At 51.7% G+C, this 21,141-nt stretch overlaps 1 protein-coding gene across 7 annotated transcripts in view; it reads left to right on the top strand.

Moving 5' to 3' along the window:
• Positions 1–21,141, top strand: part of NUP210 (nucleoporin 210) — a 143,049-nt gene that overhangs the window by 113,284 nt on the left and 8,624 nt on the right. For 5 of the 7 annotated variants that reach the window (XM_078351692.1, XM_035273724.3, XM_002807606.5 and 2 more), the window contains 11 exons: positions 140–314; positions 2,109–2,284; positions 3,583–3,803; positions 5,079–5,215; positions 7,538–7,661; positions 8,661–8,807; positions 9,165–9,415; positions 10,732–10,948; positions 11,382–11,477; positions 11,551–11,634; positions 12,906–14,435. In XM_078351692.1, coding sequence (XP_078207818.1) covers positions 140–314; positions 2,109–2,284; positions 3,583–3,803; positions 5,079–5,215; positions 7,538–7,661; positions 8,661–8,807; positions 9,165–9,415; positions 10,732–10,948; positions 11,382–11,477; positions 11,551–11,634; positions 12,906–13,006 — 1,729 coding nt within the window. In that variant the 3' untranslated portion in view covers positions 13,007–14,435. Of the gene's footprint in view, positions 1–139; positions 315–2,108; positions 2,285–3,582; positions 3,804–5,078; positions 5,216–7,537; positions 7,662–8,660; positions 8,808–9,164; positions 9,416–10,731; positions 10,949–11,381; positions 11,478–11,550; positions 11,635–12,905; positions 14,436–21,141 lie in introns of those variants that run through there. The other 2 variants (XR_013527513.1, XM_078351693.1) reach the window with 1 other exon arrangement.

Genomic DNA, 21,141 nt, shown 5'->3' with positions numbered 1-21,141 from the left:
CAAGATTGGGCCTTTTTTCTCTCCCGGGAGCAGGGGGAGCTGCAGACTCCTAGATCTCCTGGCATTGTATCCGGGCCCTCGCTAAAACCTACTCCTACTGCTGCCATCTGCAAAAACAGTTCTGTTTTGTTTTCCAAAGGGATGGTGCAGCCTCGCTGAGCTACCGCGTCCTGGATGGACCCGAAAAGGTTCCAGTCGTGCACGTTGATGAGAAGGGCTTTCTAGCATCTGGGTCTATGATCGGGACATCCACCATCGAAGTGATTGCACAAGAGCCCTTTGGGGCCAACCAAACTGTCATTGTCGCTGTAAAGGTAGGGTTGCATTCTCTTCCTTTTTGTAGTAGTAAAAGCAATAGCACTGAGGTAATATGCCTCTCAGGTGTAAAAGTGAATATATTCACCTTCCAGCAGAGAAACTGTAGATAGGAATTTAAGAATAACTGGGGGGTGGCAGAGTGCAGTGGCTCACACCTGTAATAAACTTTGGGAAGCAGAGGTGGGTGGATCACCTGAGGTCAGGAGTTTAAGACCAACCTGGCCAGCATGGTGAAACCCTGTCTCAACTTAAAATACAAAAAAATTAGGTAGGTGTGGTGGCAGGCGCTTGTAATCCCAGCTACTTCAGGAGGCTAAGGCAGGAGAATTGCTTGAACCCAGGAGGTGGAGGGAGGTTGCAGTGAGCTGAGATCTCACTATTGCACTTCGGCCTGAGCAACAAGAGTGAACCTCTGGAAGAAAAAAAAAAGAATAACTCAGGGACAAAGGTCCTAGGTAGATTAAAAAGCTAAAGCATCTGGTCATCAGAGCTGAAAATCCTTGGGAGATCATTGATTCCAAGTACATCATTTAACAGATGAGGCCCAGTGAAGGTCCATGATTTACCTAAGGTTACAGAGCTGGGACTGGCACCACAGCTTCCTGACTAGAGTGTTGGCACTCCACCCACCATGCCTGGGCACTGACGTTATCACCACCCATGGTGGAACTCCTGTTCTGGGCCAGCCCAGTGCCTAGAACATGGTCTGTTCTTAAAGCACTGAATGATGTGCTCACTACCTGCCATGCAAGTCCTGACAACCAGCACATGACATCCACTGTGATTTTGAGAATCAAGTGGCCAATTTTCCAGACAAGGAGACTAAGGTTGAGTAGGAGTGACTTGCTCAAGGTTGCCTGGGGATTGAGAGCTGGAGTCTGTCTAGTTTGGGTGACATCATAGCACTGCCTTCTGCCATTCTGTGTTCTTTAGGGATGGGACCTTCTCTGTCAGCCTCCCTGGGTCAGGTCCTGGGGTTTTGCTGAATGGAATTTTCTTTCCATGTCTCATCATCAACACTTGGATGACAGAAGACATACACTCACTTAAATCTTTAGACTACACCTGGGTCACAGACTTCTTTCATTAATGCACACCTTTTTGTTTCAAAGTGGGTGCCTGACAGCAGACCCCCCGCTCTAGTTTTTGGTGAGTGAAAGTGACTGACTGCTCATCCTGTTTCAACAAATATGTATTGACCACTAGCTGTATACTAGACACTGCACTGCTAAACTTTGTCAAAGAAATTCAGACCTTTGGAGGATTAGCTTTTGGACCTGGATAGATTTTCAACTGGAATCAGAGAAACAGGCTGCTGTTTATGGAGCTTGGGTCCTTGGGCTCCAGAAATCCCCATTTCCCTCCTTCCCCTGGTGGCCTGCAGGCATGCTGTGGCTTGCTTAGCGCTGCCCCAGCGATCCAGTAGGATGTCGTTTATTTAAATCCCTCGAGAGCCAGATTATCTGAAGAAACTGGATATTTGCAGCCCAGGGGGCCCTTTTGCAATATGAAAAACGGTCTCATTTTTCAAAATCATGGACTGGGACACTCCTGGGTGGGCTTTCTCGTAGTGATGCCATTCTGCTGTGTTGGGAGGTAAGAACCTTGTCATTAGGTTAGGACGCTCTAGAGAGTGTGGCCTTTATTCTTTTGGGACCCCTAAGTCCAGCCCCATATTGTTCCTGAGGAGCATCCTTCTCGGGGCAGGTGTCCCCTCCTTGGGAGGTGGGTTTTCCTGGAGGCCAGTCCCTGGCACTGAATCCTCATCATACCTGTGTGTTGTCCTCCAGGTGTCTCCTGTTTCCTACCTGAGGGTTTCTATGAGCCCTGTCCTGCACACCCAGAACAAGGAGGCCCTGGTGGCCGTGCCTTTAGGAATGACCGTGACCTTCACCGTCCACTTCCATGACAACTCTGGAGATGTCTTCCATGCTCACAATTCGGTCCTCAACTTTGCCACTAACAGGTGGGATGTGGGTGAGGGTCATTTCTCCTGTGAAGTCCTATCTGGTACCTGGTAGAGACACTGGGCAACACAGAAAGGGTGGACTGCTGTTAAAGGAAGATGTTTATTACTTTGGTTTCCAAGAAATGTGGGCATGCTGCACCATGTTGGGCCACGAGGAAGCACCACCGCCCTTGGGGAATACAGACCAGCTCAGAGGAAGACAGACAGGCATCAGTCCCCAAAGGAGGGAGCAGGGCATGGGGCAGCTTCAGGGAGTGCTCCCTGAGGCACGAGAGATTGGCCCTTCAGCCTTGGCTGCCCACAGGTCCTGCCACAGATATGTTTCCGTCTTGCTGAATGCATTCAAAGACAGGTGTTGGGGGTTTAGAATCGGGCCTGGTTCTAGCCCCAGCTCTGCCCTTTGTGGGGCCTGTGAGAAGATCACCATCCAAAAATCTGTTCCCACACCTATCCCGTTGGGCAATGTGGCCTAGGTTCCAGGGCTTTCCTTCAGCTGAGGGAGTGGTCATGAGGGCCTCTGGCAAACCATGGCGCTCTGTGTGTGTGCACAGAATTGCCGTCTGTCAGTCTGGGGCATGTTCTGGAGGAAAGGAGCCCAGTTCTCCCAGTCTCTTGGCTGCACTGCAGGTTATTCTGGCCTTGTGGCAGGAGCACCTGATAGAGACCCAGTCAGTGCTCAGGGTCAGAGGTGTGATGGAGGCAAGGATGCAGCCACGATCCCTAACCCAACTCTCACCCCACCCAGCCCACACTTCTGCACCAAAGCTGCCATTGCCGACACTGACTGAGCACCTGCCCTGTGGCAGCTGCCTCCCCTTCGCTGACCTCATGTAATACACCAGGCCTCTGTCATGGGCATGTGATGATCCCGTTTTGCAGAGGAGGAAAGGAGCAGAAACCACATTCTGCAGTCAGGTTGCATAGTAAAGGCAGCCTGTTCCTTTCTGGTGTGTCCAGTGCTCTGGTGGGAAGAACATGAGGAAGCACTCTGGATCTCTTTCCCCTTGGGGCCTCAGTTTCCTTTCTGGAATACAGGGATGGTGCTACCATCACTGCCTGGCTGCAGGCTGTGTGTGCTTTCTGGGGTGACAAGTGAGGAGGTCAAGCCTGTGCTGCCTGCCTGCAGTGGTCCCTCATCTGGGGCTGCTACTTGGTAACCTTGAGTTGGGGCCCCATATGGGACTTCAGTCAGTTGAATGCTTTGCTCAGCAGAGGATCTGGACTGCATTTTTCCCTCTGGGAGTTGGAGGCTTCTTTCCTGAGACTGAGAGCCCTCCTTTCTCTCCTGTACCTAGAGATGACTTTGTGCAGCTTGGGAAGGGCCCCACCAACAACACCTGTGTTGTCCGCACGGTCAGTGTGGGCCTAACACTGCTCCGTGTGTGGGACGTAGAGCACCCGGGCCTCTTGGACTTCGTACCCCTGCCTGTCCTACAGGCCATCTCCCCACAGCTATCCGGGTCTGTGGTGGTGGGGGATGTGCTCTGTCTGGCCACTGTTCTCACCAGCCTAGAAGGTAAGACAGATCCTGATCAAGGGAGCGTTTGGAGTCACAGACACTTGGAAAGCTGGGCGAGGGCTCCCTGAGTGGGGGCCCGGCGCCAGTCATGGGTGCCTGTGAGCAGACCTGCAGGATACTCAGGAGCAGTGCTTCAAAACAGGTACAGGGTGGATCTGGAGACCAGATCCACCCTGAACCTGTTTTCTGCAAGTAAATTTTTGTTGGCACTCTGCTGCACCATTACATTTATGTATGGTTAGTGCCTCCCACTGCCAGATTGTGTGGTCAGAGCAGGGATTGTATGGGCTGCGTAGCCCAAATGCTTATGTCCACCCTTCACAGAAAGCGTTTGCGAGCCCTTTTCTGGAACAGCGCTGCTCAGGGGATCCCCTGCTCCTGTGGGGCATCCTGCCTTTGCATAGTCTCATGCAGTTCCTCTAGCCAGGAGATAAACACAGATCTCCACTGCCGCTGAGGAACTGAATTCACCATTTTAGTGAATTCTGTGGGAAGTGGCTGCCATAGTGGACAGCACAGGCTGGGAGACTTAAGCAAAGAAGGACCCTGGGTTAAATCAATGGCTTCCAAATTTCAGCCATGCCCAGGCAACCTGTATACATCCATGGAACATGTGTACAGTTTACTTAGTTTTTATTTTCAAATTGTTTCCACTTTTTTTTTTTGCCTTGCTAAATTTATTTTAAAAGGGGATGAAATACTACCTTTAAGGAAAAACAGATATAATTTGCTATATATAGAATGTGATTGAGTCATTTAATTGTATTTACTGTATAGTGTGATTGGCTTTTAACTCAGAAGTACTGTGTGGTGAAAGCTCTGAGCCTCACACCTGTTGTCTGTTTGCTAAAAAGGAATTGATAAGGTGGCAGGGGATGGGGAGAGGCTGTGCTTTGGTGGAGGAGCTATAGAAGGCAGGGCCTGGCGGCAGCACCCAGACCATTCCCTGGCAGGGGTCAGGTAAATCTTCGTGCCAGGATGGTCAGGAGATTCCAGGCAGGGAGGTGTGGGTCAGGAAGAGCAGGTGCTGGGGGGCACAGCCCTGTAGAAGGTGGGCGCAGCAAGGTAGGAGAGCTGACGGCCCATGTGGCCAGAGCCAGGAGCATGACCAGCACTGGGGCAGGCAGCGTGGCTGTCTCCTGAGGCTGCTGAGTGAGCTGCCACAGGAGTAGTGGCAGCCAGTGAGGAGGCTGGCCATCATCCAGGTGAGCCAGGCTTTGGCTAGAGTGTCCAGCCATGAGAAGGGGGCTGACACCCACAATTCCTCTCTAGGCCTCCCGGGAACCTGGAGCTCCTCAGCCAACAGCATTCTCCACATCGACCCCAAGGCAGGTGTGGCCGTGGCCCGGACTGTGGGATCCGTGACAGTTTACTACGAGGTCGCTGGGCACCTGAGGACCTACAAGGAGGTAGGCTCCAGGCAGTTGGAGGCACACGTGGCTCAGTGGCCTGTGAGGCAGGCCTGGCCTTCTCGGAGGATTATGAAGACTTTTCCTTTTAGGGAAAAGCTGTCTGAGGGGTTGGGGTCTGGGAATAATGAGTCTGAGACTGGCCACTCGCTGACTCTGGCATGGGGACAAGCTTCCTTTTCTTTCCAGGCCTCAGTCTCACCATGTTCAAGATGGTATGATGAGGAGAGGCAGCCCCGTGGGGTGGACTCCAGCTCCCATGGGCTTGGGTCTGGCAATCCCGGAGTGGGCACTTCCCCGGTGCTTCCCTGTCACCTGCAAGGTTAAGGCTCCCCGTACAAGTCACCTTTCAAGTCTGGAGGCAACAAAACCTGCTCTCTCTTCCATTCATTTCCAGTTGGGAATGAATCAATGGGCCAAGTCTGGCTGAGATCCAAATGCATCTCATTTTTAGAGGCAGCATGTGCTTTATAGAACCCAGCAGTTTAACTTAATAGTTTGCATATTTAGTGCTGTGGCTCTGCAGTTTGGGCAAGCCAGTTGCAGACAGAGGCACCCTGTGACAATACAGCTTTGCTCTCTTGGAAGGAGTCTCTGGTCAGGATATGGGGTGGGATGGGCAAAGGTGTTCGGGGTTCGAGGGCAGAGCCTGAGGGGGCTGGAACAGAGGGTGTGGGGGGACGCGTGGTCTGGCTTTGTGATCAGATCAGAAAATGCACTGAATTCCAGGAAGTTTGGTGCAAGTTGAGGGTGGGGCCTCTAGAGCCAGACGGTCTAGGTCAAATCCCAGCTTGGTCACTGTGAGGCTGTGACTGCTCACAGTCACTGAGCCTCGCTATGCCCTGGTTTTCTTCCCTGTATAATGGTATTGTGAGGATTCGAGTTAGCATGTGGGAAGCCCCTAGGGTGGTGCTCAGCTCACAGCCAGTGCTCAGCAGATACTAGCTGCTGCTGCTGCTGTTGCAGGGTGAAGAGGTGGAAGCTTATGCCACACTCAGTGGAGTTTTTTAAACAGTGATATAGACCAAGGCTGTGTTTGCAGAGGTTACCTGGTGCCTGGCAGAGCTAGAGAGAGTAGTGGCTACAGGGTAACGGGCCAGAGGCTGAGGCCAGGCCCTCAGCTGGGACCATTGGCTGGGACGGAATCTAAAGGCAGGTTTGGGAGAGATGGGAGGGAGAGGGTTACATTGGAGCTTCATGAGCATCCACAAGTGGTGCTGGAGGAGAGGAAGAGCTTGGGGTAACCAGGATGCTGGTCCTTTGCTGAAAGGGGCACACAGAGGTGGGTAGGCCTGCAGGGAGGTGAGGAGCTTGGGCCGGGGAGCTAGAGATGTCATAGCTCTCCCAGGTGAGGCAGGGTGTGCAGCTGGCCGGGTGAAGCAGGAGCTCCGTGAGGAAGACTGGACAGGGTGGGAGCCTCAGCCCAGAGTTGGCCTCTGAAGCCCTGGGAGTAGGTGGGAGCACTCCGGGAGTGCAGGCAGGAGAGGGGCCAGGAGACCTGAGGCACTCTCTGAGGGTAGACAGGGAGGAAGGGGAGAGGAGAGCCAGGATTGGGGGTTCCGGACTAGGGAGTGGGACACAGCCTCTGTCAGTCCCTGGGAGTGAGTGGTGGTGAGCCCTGGGAGGAGCCTCCATGAGTTTGACAGTGATGCAGGCCTGGTCACCTACCACTTGCATGGGCCACAGCCCTGGGAGCTGCAGGGGCTTCGATCCCATCCCTGCTCTGCAGATCACATACTGGTAGAAACCAGACCCTTCAAAGGCAGGGAGCACTGGTGCCTACTGAGAGAGGGAGGGGGACCTTCAGCTGCAGGAAGTGGCCTTGGGCCTGAAGGGTAGATGGGACTGGGCTCTGCAGTGAAGGTGGGAGGGCATCCTAGCAGAGGGAGTGCAGGGAGGTCTGCAGCATGGGGCTGTTTTGGTGTAGCCAGGTGGGCCCAGGGGGAACAGCTAGGTAAATCTGGGCAGACTGGATTTTGGATGGAGGATAGTGCTGTATTACAGAGAAGTGATCATGGCTGTCGCAAGAGCCAACATCCTAAGCCCACCCAGACCCATTAATGAAGTCAGGCCCACTGCTCAGCATCCAATTGGCTGGTAGGAGAAGTAACTTGTTCAATGGGAGAATGGGGCTGTGATGTCTGACCAGCCTGGGCTTGAACCCCCTCTCTGCCACATTCCAGCAAGGCATTTATGCTTGGAACCTCAGTGTTGCCACCTGTGAAATGGGTGACACCGTGTCACAGACTGCAGGGTGGAAACCGCCAGCATGGATGGGCACACAGGCAGCACTTCATGAAGCTTCCTTGGCTCCCTCTCTAGGTCACTGTCGGTGTCCCTCAGAGGATCGTGGCCCGGCCCGTCCACCCCATCCAGACCAGCTTCCAGGAGGCTACAGCCTCCAAAGTGATTGTTGCCATGGGAGACAGAAGCTCTAACCTGAGAGGTACTTAATGAGGGACTTGGGCAGTCTTCAGAGTTCCCTGGAACAGGGAGGTGGCTTCTTGTGTCCTCCAGATGAAGTTTGTCTGCTTTTCCTGTTCACACTCACACCAACTCCAGAGAGGGCATTTAGCCCCCGCTCATCCACTCCTCCCAGCGTTTCTGAAGTTGGAGTCCTCCACAAGCTGAGCCAGTGAAAGGAATCATAATAGAGCCCAGCTCCCAAAAGGTGCCTGTTCTGCACTGAAAATGTGACTCAGCCCAAGGGCACCCGAGCAAAGAAAGCCACAATTTCCCACCATGAATCCCAGAAACTAATAACTTAGCAGGACTGGTCAGTTAATTTTTAAAATCAACTGGTCAGTTGATTTTAATTTTTGTACTGACCTCTCCCAGGTCACACATAGAACATCGAACCCCATCCCCTGCCCATGACAGCCCTAAACAGCAGCTGCGAGAAGTAAGTAAGTCATGAGGGCTGTTTTATCTTAAATCACTTCACTGGCAGGATGAAGCACCGCCCTTCTCGTCATGATTAACGAGGCAGCTTTGTTCCATCACGGCAGGCTGTCCTCCTTTGTCAGCACAAGTGGACAGCACTGTGTCATTGCTGAAATGCTGCTCAGGTGTTAGTGGAGAACTAGTTGCCCTCCAACTAGTTAGTGGAGAACTAGTTGCCCTCCAATCCAGAAGTAAACTGCCATTTCCCTTGCTGACAGGGACAGGAAACAGGCATTAGTGGGCCCAGCCCATCTGCTGGGCCCCTGGAGGCAATGTCTGGAGCAAATGCTGAAATTCTGACCTGAAGCTCCCTGTGATGTGAAATGGTGCCCTCTTTTATATGATGTGTCCTTGGCTGCATCTCAAAGCTTTGAGCGGCCCTGGGGTCCTGCTGGAAGGCAGGCAGGGGCAGGTGGCATTTGCAGCCCAGCCAGCCTGTGTGGGCCTACTCTGCTGCCCTTGTTCAGGCCTGGCCACACCCTCTCGTGTCTCCCCTCTCTAGGCGAGTGCACCCCAACCCAGAAGGAAGTCATCCAGGCCTTGCACCCAGAAGCCCTTATCAGCTGCCAGTCCCAGTTCAAGCCAACTGTCTTCGATTTCCCACCTCAAGATGTGTTCACTGTGGAGCCCCAGTTTGACACTGCTCTGGGTAACTTTGCGAGGATTTGAAAGTGAAAGGAACTTGGAGAGACAGTCTGTCTTCTGGGCATCTTGGGGCTTCCACACACCCAGCTCACTGTGGCCCTCTGTCCAGAGGGCAGAGGTTGTCAGGAGCCCAGCCTAGGGACTGACAGCAGAGGGGGATTAGGAGGACTACTTGTCATAGAGGATATCCTAGCTTGGCCAAGGCCTTTAAGGGGGATTCCCAGGAGGACTCTTGGAGGAGATGACTTCTTACCCGGGCTGTAGAGGATGCATAGGAGTCCCCTGGTTAGAGAAGCAGGGAGAAGGAATGACAGTGCACAGGCGGAAGAGGGAACAAGGCAATACATTCTTGTCTCCGCAGGCCAGTACTTCTGCTCGGTCACAATGCACAGGCTGACGGACAAGCAGCGGAAACACCTGAGCATGAGGAAGACAGCTCTGGTGGTCACGGCCTCCCTTTCCAGCAGCCACTTCTCCACAGAGCAGGTGGGGGCCGAGGTGCCCTTCAGCCCAGGTCTCTTTGCCGACCAGGCTGAAATCCTTTTGAGCAACCACTACACCAGCTCCGAGGTCAGAGTCTTTGGTGCCCCAGAGGTTCTGGAGAACTTGGAGGTGAGTGGCATCCGAATCAGGCCAGGCCAGAGTTGGGGGCATCAGGAAGGACCTGGAGGAAGAGGGAATGTGGTGTGGATGTCCTGGGCCAGCCCCCCTTTTTTTTCTTTTGAGATGGAGTTTCACTCTTGTCACCCAGGCTGGAGTGCAATGGTACGATCTCAGCTCGCTGCAACCTCTGCCTCCTGAGTTCAAGCAATTCTCCTGCCTCAGCCTCCTGAGTAGCTGGGATTACAGGCACGCACCACCCTGCCTGGCTAATTTTGTATTGTTAGTAGAGACAGGGTTTCTCCCTGTTGGTCAGGCTGGTCTCGAACTTCTGACCTCAGGTGATCTGCCCACCTCGGCCTCCCAAAGTGCTGGGATAACAGGTGTGAGCCACCACGCCTGGCCCCTCAACTGTCTTTAAAATTTATGTTTACCATTAGAATTTTTAAATCAAAAATACTGTTCTTTTTCCATGGCACTATTGCTGTCTCTCAGGCCATGTGCTTGTATTAATTGTTCTAACCTCTGCTGGTCTTTCCCAGCTACAAGTTAAGCTTGTGGGGGCAGCACTGAGAACACAGAGAAGGTGCCAGTGAGTGTGTGGTGCGTGGCGTAGAAGAATTCAGTGCAGGAGCATCCACCACAGAGCAGGGAGGAAAGCCCTAATTCCTGCTGAGCAAGTCCCCTCTCTCCCGGCCTCACTTTTCCCGTGACTAAGTAGAGGGGTGAATGATCCCTCAGGCCCGGAGCCTGGCAGGCTGGCAAGAGTTCTGGGGGGAGAGAACCCAGGAGTTCCTCGGCTTTTCTACCTGCCCTTCCTCCTGCCTTGCCGCAGACAAGTGTGGCCACCTGTCCTCCCATAGAAGCAGAGAATGCCCAGCACCACTGATGAGGGAGGAGGGCCGGCCCACTGGTGGCTGCTGGAGACCAGCCGTGAGCAGAGCTTGGCTGCTGCCTTGGAGAGCTGGTGCTTGGTGATACTTCATGTTGGTTTAGCATTTTTTTAAGCAGCACTTGATTAGAATTGAATGGGCTTGAGTTTGATTCTGACGATGTTCATATTGATTTGTCCTTCCTTCAAAAAGCACCCTGAGTATGGACAGGGCTTCTTGACTCTGCAGAGCATGCTGTCCCTGAGCAGTGCCCAGGTGTCTCCACCCATACCCTTTGGGTCCCAAGATAAAAGCCCAGCATGTCAGGCTGAAGCCGGGAGTGCTTCCAGAGATGGGCCCCGCAGAGCAGCCCTCCTTCCGGGGGGTCCTGAGGCTCCACTTGGTGGTCCCTCTGCTCTGCAGAATGTGCACCCCCAGCTCTGACCTCTCTTTCAGGTGAGATCTGCGTCCCCCGCGGTGCTGGCCTTTGCAAAGGAGAAGTCTCTCGGGTGGCCTAGCTTCATCACATACACGGTTGGCGTCGCAGACCCTGTGGCCGGCAGCCAGGGGCCTCTGTCCACTACCCTGACCTTCTCCAGCCCCGTGACCAACCAAGCCATTGCCATCCCAGTGACAGTGGCTTTTGTGATGGATCGCCGTGGGCCCGCTACTTGTGAGTTGTGGGATGATGTCATCTGGGACAGACCACCGTGGGGAGGGACAGGAGTGGTCCTGGCTATCTGTAGAAACCTGGGGTGTAAGAAACAGAGGAATCAGAAATGCAATGTCCCTCAAAGTGATCACTGCTCACTGGGACCATCATGCAGGCTTTAGTTCCCCAGCTTTCCCATCTCTTCTCAATGTGGCAGCCACAGGGACAGCGCCCCTCCTCTGCTCAGCAGCCTGCACCAGGAGAGGAAGCACCAGGGTACCAGGAGCAGCTGCAGGCCCAGGCCTCCAGCAGGTGGCCTGGCCCTCTGAGACCCCATCCTTATGTCTAAGAGGGGGCTGTGGATTGCCCTACAGACGTACAGTAGTGCAGGAACACGAGGGGACACCGCAGTGGGCCTGATGATTTTGTTAACTCATCTTCCCATTGATGGCAGATGGAGCCAGCCTTTTTCAGCACTTCCTGGATTCCTACCAGGTCATGTTCTTCACGCTCTTTGCCCTGTTGGCTGGGACAGCGGTCATGATCATAGGTGAGGAGGCTGCATGTATCTCTGGGTCTGTTCCCCTGCCCCTACTGCTCTAACCAACCACGTGCTCTTGCAGCCTACCACACCATCTACACACCCCGGGATCTTGCCGTGCCAGTAGCCCTCACACCTCGAGCCAGCCCTGGGCACAGTCCTCACTGTGAGTAGCTTCCCTGCAGGCACAACCAGGCAGAGCTTCTGGGAAAGAGAAGAGCCCTGGGAGAATGGTCAAGGCTCCTGAACCCCAAGTCTCAACAGGCCCTTGCCTGGGCCAAAGGAGCTTGAGGCCCAGAGGACAGATGTGGGAGCCAGGAGGGTTGGGGCAGATGGGACTGCCAGTCCTGGGTCAGCAAGAACTTTTCCCATACAGAGCCATGCTGGGTAGAGGTGTGGGCAGCAAGGAGCTCTGTCTAGGCAGGGGTGCATGCCAGGACTGGATGCCCACTTGGCTCGGGCTGCCTCAAAAGGCTCTAAGCTGGGGTTGGAGTCAGCCATTGGGCTGACTCACAGATGGGATTCTGGGTAGTTCTGATGAGAAATTTCCCAGAAGAAGGGCAGATTCATTTCTTTCAATGGTCCAACTGTCTCTGGTGACCCCGAAGCCCTGGTGAGCCTGCACAGCTCCAGGGAGCACCTCACTGTGTGAATAGTTTCTCTCTAAAACAATGCAGTACCCATTCTGTGCAGCTATACACGAAGACCCTTTATGTTTCCTGATTCCCCTTTGAGGATTATCTCCCATATACAGAGTCCTTGAGCTCATGTCTGCTGGCATGGGGGCTCATGGACAGGCTTCAGGGGGATCCCTGATTTTTTTTATAAAGAAGGCCCAGATGTGTGGGTAGAAGCACTTTACTGGGTAAGAAGAGCCCACACGCCCTTGCCTTCTGCCTGGTGGCTTCTCCACCTGCAAAGCAGTGCCCAGGGGAGGGCATGGGTGCTTGGCCTCCTCACTGCTCTGCTGCCTTCTGCAACTGCTCTGGCAGCAGGCACCTGCCCTTTCTAGCTGCCTCTCCCAGCATGCTCCTCCCTGGGTTTTGGGGAGCTGCGCCTGGATCTCTGCAAGGTCTCTGGAGCACTGCAGAACCTCTGCTCCCCTTGGGGTCTTTGTTTCTGTGGAGGTCTAGCTCAAGGCTCTGTTGCATTCAGATGCACAGGCCCTCCCTGCCACATGCCCCCTGGACAGATGCTCCTAAAACTTGAGACTTGTTCTCCCCAACAGGCTCTGCATTCTGGGGTGTTAGCCTCTCTGTGTGGTTGAACCCAGCTCAGCAGGCACCTGTGGACTTCGCTTTGCTGGCCGGGGAGGTCTTGGGGCATCACTAGGAGAGTGTCCTGGGTGAGGCAGGTGCCTGCTGATGCTGGCTGTAACTGAGGAGCACACCACTCTCCCTGGCTTTGCTGCTCACGTCGTCTCTCTTCCCACCCTAGATTTTGCTGCCTCATCACCCACGTCTCACAATGCACTGCCTCCTGCTCGTAAAGCCAGCCCTCCCTCAGGGCTATGGAGCCCAGCCTATGCCTCCCATTAGGCCAAGTGAAGGTTCCCAGAGAATGGTCCTCAGCTGAGCCTCATGCACCCCCAGGATGGGACATCCCTGCTGCGTTCACACTGGAATAAGCCCCTCCAGATGAGTGCCCCGGCCCCAGGCCAGCTTCACTGCCACCTCTGTTCACAAAGAACTATAGTTGCGGCTGTGCCCAGTAGCTCATTCTTTTATGTAGGAGTTTTAAATATGTGGTTTTTTGCTTTCAAGTCTTACAAAGCTAAAACTTTTTGGCCCATTCCTTTCTGTATGGCTGTCTTGGATTTCTGGACAATGTGCTGTTGCATTTTTATTTTTCTAGCCTTGCTAAAAATCACTCCCTTCTCAAGACTCTGAGCAGTTAGAAGCGTTCTTTAGAAGTTGTCTGTAGGTGATGTTACTGTAGTGGTCTCAGGGAAAGGATTATCCAGTTACTTTAGGTGGTTTTTTGGTGAGGTTTTTCTCCCTGTGAAAACTTACTTTTCCCCTAGTCTGGCTACTGCTTAGGAATTTTGGGGAGCAAAGGGATGTGAGTGTCCCTATGTCTTCCCCACTGCCACAAGGGAAGCCTCAGGAACCAGCACCCTGGAGGCTGGGATAGCCAAGCCCTGGGTGGGCAAGAGACTGAAGTTCATCCAGGGCCACTGTGAATAGACTTCAGGCCTCTATGGTTTTTTGTTTCAATAAGCTGTTGAGACATCTGGTAGACTCGGCTTAGGCCCTGCTGGGACATCCCAGGTGTGATCCCTCTCACTCCATCAGGACACCAGGACTGTCCTTAGGAAAATGTCCTTGAGATGGCAGCAGGAGTCGTCTTTTCTGTGTGTGTGTTTTGGAAAGACGCCGTGTCCTGCCTCAGCACAAAGACCCAGTGTCATTTGCTCCTCCTGTTCCTGTGCCACTCCAGAACCTCAGCAGATCTGAGCCACCGCCTGCCAGTGTGAGAGGTGGCCACTCTCATGGCAGCTCGTCAGGCGCAGGGCTCCAGGCAGCTTCCCAGCAGGCCCTAGAGCCCAGCCTGGCCCAGCAAGGAGGGCGGCCACCAGCCCAGGGCCTGCCCATCCAGCAGAGACTCCCCAGGGGCTGGGGGAGGCAAACCCTTGGAAAAGTCCTTTCTTCCCAGCTCCTGGTTCTGGTTCTGAGACTCTCAGATCGCAGCCCCCTGTGCTCTAGGCTGAGCACCCTCAGGGAGATCCAGAGACTCATGCCCAGGCCCATCCATACGTGGACGCTGTATGAAGAGACCAGGATGACTAGGGATCTTGCACAAGTCCCCTTCAGTCCTTCAGGGCTGGGCCACGTGGTTGACTTTTCTAAAGCTGGTGAAAGGAAGAATTGTGCCTTGCATATTACTTGAGCTCAAACTGACAACCTGGATGTAAATAGGAGCGTTTCTACATGGTTTATTTAATAAAGCTCTGTGATTTTTTTTAAAGGGTGTGATCATTCCTGGGATTTCTCTCTGGTGGTGATGGTTTCTTCTCTTTACCCATCTGTGATACTCTGGGGCCTGGCAGAGATAGAAGTCTGAGCTTTATTCTCCCCAAGGGGTGAGCATCATTTTCAAGCACATTCAAGCTGGCAAATGCAAGTGCATCTGGACACCACCAGATCTTGCCAGCAAGTGAGTGTGCCCAACAAGGCATGTTGACAAAACCAGGTGATGCCGCACAGTTCAGCTTTCTGTTCCCAAGCTAACCAAGCGATTCTCTATCTCTAATGGGTGCCAGAAAAGGCTTTTAGCACCATTTAGCACTAAAAATATAGTATTTCATATAGATTTTTATTTTCTCTAGAATTTTTAAGTCTGGCCAAAAGTGATCTCTTGTTCTCTGTGTTTTTCTCTGTTTGCCTCTGTGTGTCTTTGCGCATGCTCACATGTGCGTTCTTGTATCCTGGAAATGTTACATCTCAAAGTCTGTGAACACTCACTAGCAGGGAGCACTGAACCTGGGGCATCCAGGGTGGTAGCTCCAGTCTAGGCTGGAATTGTTTATCTCTCTGGGCCACAGTAGTTTCCTCACCTGCAAAGGGACCTGACATATGTCCTACCCACCACCCACCCAGAGTGGCTCCCAGCAGGAAGCAGGTGCTAGATGGCATCACTGTTCCCAGACCCTCAGTCTCCCTCTGAGTATGCCCTCTCTCACATGCCTTTGCAGTTCCTCCTGCTCATTGAGGCTAGGAGCGGTCATGTGACTTGCTTTGGTTGGCATGGGTGAGAGGGACCGTGGGTCAGTGCTGGGCATCCCTCACCCTCCTTGTGCCCCTGCCATTGATGTAGTAATCAGGAAGCCGGGGTAGCTGCACATTCAAGCAGGAGTAAGGACACCTTCGAGGGACCTGAGACACACCTGCCCACCCCAGATCACCTGGCCTGCAGCCCATGGCTGTGAGAAGAGTGATGGTTCTTGGGAACAGTATGGTAGACAGCAGCATTGCAGCAACCCGTGACAGAAATGAAACATGCAGAAACATCCCTTGTGGCAGATGTTTTCTGTCTCGCATTCCCTCCCTTCCATGGGTTCCCTCTGGGCTGTCTGCTGGGCGCTCTCAGCCCATTCTGCTGGGACAGGGTTTCCTGGGCATCCCTGGCCTCAGGCCTAGCCAGGCACCTAGTCAGGAGCCTTTGAGGATGGGGCACAGGAAGACTGTGCAACAGTGGGCCTGTTCCTCCTGCACTCCCATCTCCTCTGGACAGCGGTGTGGTCAGCCACACACTAGAGGCTGCTGTGAGGGTGGATGGAAATGTGGCTCCACAGGACATGTCACTCCATCAGTGTGGGTCCTGTGCCCACACAAAACCATCCTGCCCAGCCTCACCCTCCATTGCAGCCCTTGTGGCAGGGCCACAATGGGAGGGATGTTCTCAGGATGGCTTGTGGAATGAATGCATGAGTGGATCCCATGAAGGAATAAATGATTCTGGGTTTCCCAGCTCTGGGGCTCTAGTTTCTGGAACATCTTGAGCCTCAGGCCAGTGTGGAGAGGAGCAGGGGCCAGGGGTGCAGGTGGAGGCTGAAACTCAACAGTCAGAATGCCCACCAGACAGCCCAGGGAGGATCTGCTGAAGGGAGGGACCACAGGACAGAAAACTGAGGGCTGACTCAGTCTCCCCCAAACCACTCCTCTTGGCCACCTCCAAGTCACCTGGGCCAGAGCAAAATGAAGCCAACTTGGCAGAGCCACCTCTGACCACCAGCATAGCTCCCAGCAGTATATGGACCATTGGAAGAAGCCGGGAGGCAGGACGAATGCTCAGAGCAGGTGCTGTTTTCTGCACGCCACGTGCCAGCACATGCTGAGCACTTACAGTCACTAGCTCACTTCGTCCCTGCCACAGCCCTAGAAGACAGGCTTAGCCACCTACAGATTGGGAAACCGAGACCCACAAGGTGAAGCCACTCACCTGGTCATATGCTGGCAAGTGGCAGAACCAGGATTCAAATCCTGGTTGACTGGCACCAGAGTTTGCTCCCAACACATGTTCCTGCCTCTGCCTTCCTGAGTGGAGGCATCCACTGTGGCAGCCTTGCACCCACTTCCCTCAGACCACCTCAGCTGTGGACTGTCTCATGGATTATTTTATAATCATAAGAAAGAACTTTTGCTGGGCATGGTGGCTCACACTTGTAATCCCAGCACTGTGGGAAGCTGAGGCAGGTGGATCACTTGAGGTCAGGAGTTCAAGACCAGCCTGGCTAACATGGTGAAACCCCATCTCTACTAACAAATACAAAAATTAGCTGGGCATGGTGGTGTGTGCTTATAATACCAGCTACTAGGGAGGCTGAGGCAGGAGAATCACTTGAACCTGGGAGGCAAAGGTTGAGTGGAGATCACACCACTGCACTCCAGCCTGGGTGACAGAGCGAGACTCCATCTCAAAAAAAAAAAAAAAATTTATTTTATTTTATTTATTTTTTTTTTTTTTGAGACGGAGTTTTGCTCTTGTTACCCAGGCTGGAGTGCAATGGCACAATCTCAGCTCACTGCAACCTCTGCCTCCTGGGTTCAAGCAATTCTGCCTTAGCCTCCCGAGTAGCTGGGACTACAGGCGCGTGCCACCATGCCCAGCTAATTTTTGTATTTTTAGTAGAGACAGGGTTTCACCCTGTTGACCAGGATGGTCTCGATCTCTTGACCTTGTGATCCACCCGCCTCGGCCTCCCAAAGTGCTGGGATTATGGACATGAGCCACTGCACCCGGCCAACAAATTTTAACATAAAAAAATTTAACATAGAAAAATACTTTTTACGAGGAAAAATTTTGTTCATAATTTTTTTAATAATTTTTTTCACTCTGTCACCTGTAGTGATGAGTCTTACAGGCATGAGCCACCACATCTGGCCCATAAAATATTTAACAAAATTTTTAAATAAAGAATGTAATTTTGCCGGGCGTGGTGGCTCAAGCCTGTAACCCCAGCACTTTGGGAGGCCGAGGCGGGTGGATCACGAGGTCAAGAGATCGAGACCATCCTGGTCAGCATGGTGAAACCCCGTCTCTACTAAAAGTACAAAAATTAGCTGGGCATGGTGGCGCGTGCCTGTAATCCCAGCTACTCAGGAGGCTGAGGCAGGAGAATTGCCTGAACCCAGGAGGTGGAGGTTGCGGTGAGCCGAGATCGTGCCATTGCACTCCAGCCTGGGTAACAAGAGCGAAACTCCGTCTCAAAAAAAAAAAAAAAAAAAAAAGGTAATTTTTGGCTGAGTGTGGTGGTTCATGCCTGTAATCCCCGCAGTTTGTGAGGCCAAGGCATGTTGGCCAGGCTGGTCTTGAACTCCTGACCTCAGGTGAGCCACCATGCCCCGCCAAAAAAATTTTTTTTCCAATTAGCCAGGTGTGGTGGCACGTGCCTGTAGTCCCAGGTACTCAGGATGCTGAGGCGGGAGGATTGCTTGAGCCCAGGAATTTGAGGCTGCAGTGAGCAATGGAGCCACTATACTCCAGTCTGGGTGACAGAGTCTCTACTACTGCTACCATCACTAATAATTTTTTATTAAAAATAATTTTTATAAAAATTTTAATGATAAACAATGTTTAACCCAGAAAAAAATTTCATAATCTCTTTTTTTAATAAGAAAAAAGTTCTGGCCAGACAGGGTGGCTCATACCTGTAATTCTGGCACTTTGGGAGGCTGAGGTGGGCAGATCATTTAGGTCAGGAGTTCAAGACCAGCTTGGCCAACATGGTGAGACCCTGTCTCTACGAAAAATGCAAAAATTAGCCAGACGTGCTGACACGCATCTGTAATCTCAACTACTTGGGAGGCTGAGGCAGGAGAAAGCTTGAACCTGGGAGTCAGAGGTTGCAGTGAGCTGAGATCACACCACTACACTCCAGCCTGGGTGACAGAGTGAGACTCTGTCTCAAAAAAAAAAAACTTTTAACATAACAAACTCACATGCCTACCACTCAATGTAAGCTCTTGTTAACATGATTTTATAGGCTTCCGAGGTGTGTTTTTTGTTTTGTTTTTCAAAAAATAGACAAAAACTATTAAAACTTGTCTCATTAGCCTCTACCTTCTAGCTCTTCATCTTTCTTCTTATAGGCAATTACTTCTGTAAATTTGGAGCCAATCTTTCCAAAGCAAGTCTTATTCTTTAAAAGCATCAGTAAATACAATATTGTTTTGTGTGTCCTTTTTAAATGTTACGGAACTGTGCTCTTATTTTGGAACATTTGGTGCCATTTACCTTAGGTGTTGGCTACTTTCCCATCATAAAGCTGCACCTCAGTTTGATTCCTCTTTTCCCCATTGTTGGACAGAAAGGTTGTTTCAGGTCTTTGCTATGGTAGACAATGCTGCAGTGAACTTCTTGTCTAAGACATGAGTACAGGGGCCAGAATCTCTCTAGGGTGGATAGGAGGGAGTGGAATTACTGGGTGAAACAGGTGCCCGTTATTCATTTTGCTTGATGCTGCTCAATTAATTTCCAAAGCATTGTACCAATTTGCACACCCACCAGCTGGATATGAATTTTTGTTTCCCCTTCTTTGCCAACACATATTGCCATATGCTTATTTTTGCTTGTTTGGTAGGTGAAAATGGCATATTATGAGTTTGATTCAAATTCCTTGATTACTAGTGAGACCGAGCTTTTTTGTTTGTGTATTGGCCTCTGTCAATGTCTGTCCTCCACTCAAATGTTTACTTTTTTTTAGTTATTTCTCTATCACTCCAAAAGAGAGATGCTATAAAATACCTAGTCATATGCCTGATCTTGTATTAGGTGTATCAGTTATTGCTGTATAACACACCACCCCAAATTTTAGTGACTTAAATCAGCTAACTTCTTTCTCACGAGTCCGGGCTCAGCTGGGAGTGGCTGTACTCTGTCTCTCATCCTCCTTCAGCTGGGGACATGTCCTTCTCATGGTGACAACCCAGGTGTGAGGAAGCAAGTGGAAACACAGAGACCTCTTGAGCTGTAGGCTGGCACTGGCCTGCTGTCATCTATACTTCACTCTACTAGACAAAACAAGTCACATGTCTGAATCTAATGCCAAGGGATGGGGACATAGACTCCATCTTTGATGGGAGGAGCTACAAAGTCTCCAGGCAAATGGCGACTTTGCATTTGATTGGTTCTTACTGATTTGTGGCAGCTTTTGCTTTAGGATACTCTATGGTGTTTTATATATTGATACCTTCTGTGGGGCAGTCAGCTCCTGTATTAGTCTGTTCTCACGCTGTTCTAAAGATGCTACCCAAGAGTGGGTTACTTAAAAAGGAAAGAGGTTTAATTGAGTCACAGGTCCACATGGCTGAGGAGGCCTCAGGAAACTTACAATCATGGTGGAAGGCAAAGGAGAGGCAGTTACCTTCTTCACAAGGTGGCAGGAGAGAGAGCAGGGGAAACTGCTAGACACTTATCAAACAACCAGATCTCATGAGAACTCCCTCACTGTCACGAGAACAGCATGGGGAAACTGCCCTCATGATCGAATCACCTTCCACCAGGTCCCTCCCTTGGTGTAAGGATACAATTCTAGATGAGATTTGGGTGGGGACATGGAACAAAACCATATCAGAGCTTCCAAAATTAAATGTTGAAACCTTCCGATCCAGTTCAACTCCTTTATTGTACAGATGGGAAAATTGAGGCCCAGAGATGGGAAGGGATGGGCCGAGGGTCACACCTGAGTGAGACACCATGTCCCAGCTTCTTCTGACATTGATAGTTGCACCAGTCCATGTTGGCCACAGCATCTCTGGCAGTTCATGTGGGCATTCAGCAAATCACTGTGTTTTCTCAGGAGCCGGTTTAGAGCCACAATTTTAACATCACATAAAGCAAGCAATCTCAGTTAAAGAGTGAGGAAAAAAAAGCAAAACCTGACGCCCTGGGTTGGGCGATTGTCTATTACTTTGTTCGGTTTTATGTTGTATGTAATTAGTAAATGAACCTCTGTGGAGGATTTCATCGCTCATCAGGCAACCACTTTCATCTGGAGGGGCTTTACTGAAACCCCATAAAGACTGTTGACAAGAACTAGGAAAGTGAAATTTGAAGGACCCCTTGCTTCCTTGCTTTCAAGCATAGTAGCCCTGGGGCAGCAGTGGTTTCCTTGTTGGGGTCTTTCTCAGTGGATGGGGAGAGTCAGCAGGGAAGAGCAGTGGCCAGTGAGCCTGGTGGATGGGACCCAGGTGCAAAGCAAATCGTGCCTCTGCTACTCACCTGCTGGATAACCTTGGAAACTTCATGTTTGAGCCTCAGTTTCGCTGTTTGCAAAATAGTAATTATATGACCTCCTTCACAGCGTTGCCACGTGGGCATAATAAATTCCTGTGTTGAACCCCCCTCCCTCCACCACAGCCCACAACAGTGGTGAGTAAACATTTGGTGTTTAATAAATGTGAACTTTTCTTCCCTCCTCTCCCTGGGTGGTCCAGGGCAGCCATCTGTTAGATATAAATGCTCAGCACCACAAGAAGGAACCAGCACTCAGGCAAAAGAGTTTTCTCAGCAAGGCAATTTACTTCTGCAGAAGGGTGCTGACTGCGTCAGTCACAATCGCAAGAGCACACCCAACAAAGGAGAGTAGGGGTTTTGATTCTTAACACAGACCTTGCTTCTGTGTCTTTTCCCTATTGGCTGGGGTCAGACCACACAATCTAAACTAGTCCCA

This window comes from Callithrix jacchus, chromosome 15 (assembly GCF_049354715.1).
Source record: "Callithrix jacchus isolate 240 chromosome 15, calJac240_pri, whole genome shotgun sequence".
NCBI lineage: Eukaryota > Metazoa > Chordata > Mammalia > Primates > Cebidae > Callithrix > Callithrix jacchus.
This window is presented reverse-complemented; position numbering and strand designations above follow the sequence as displayed.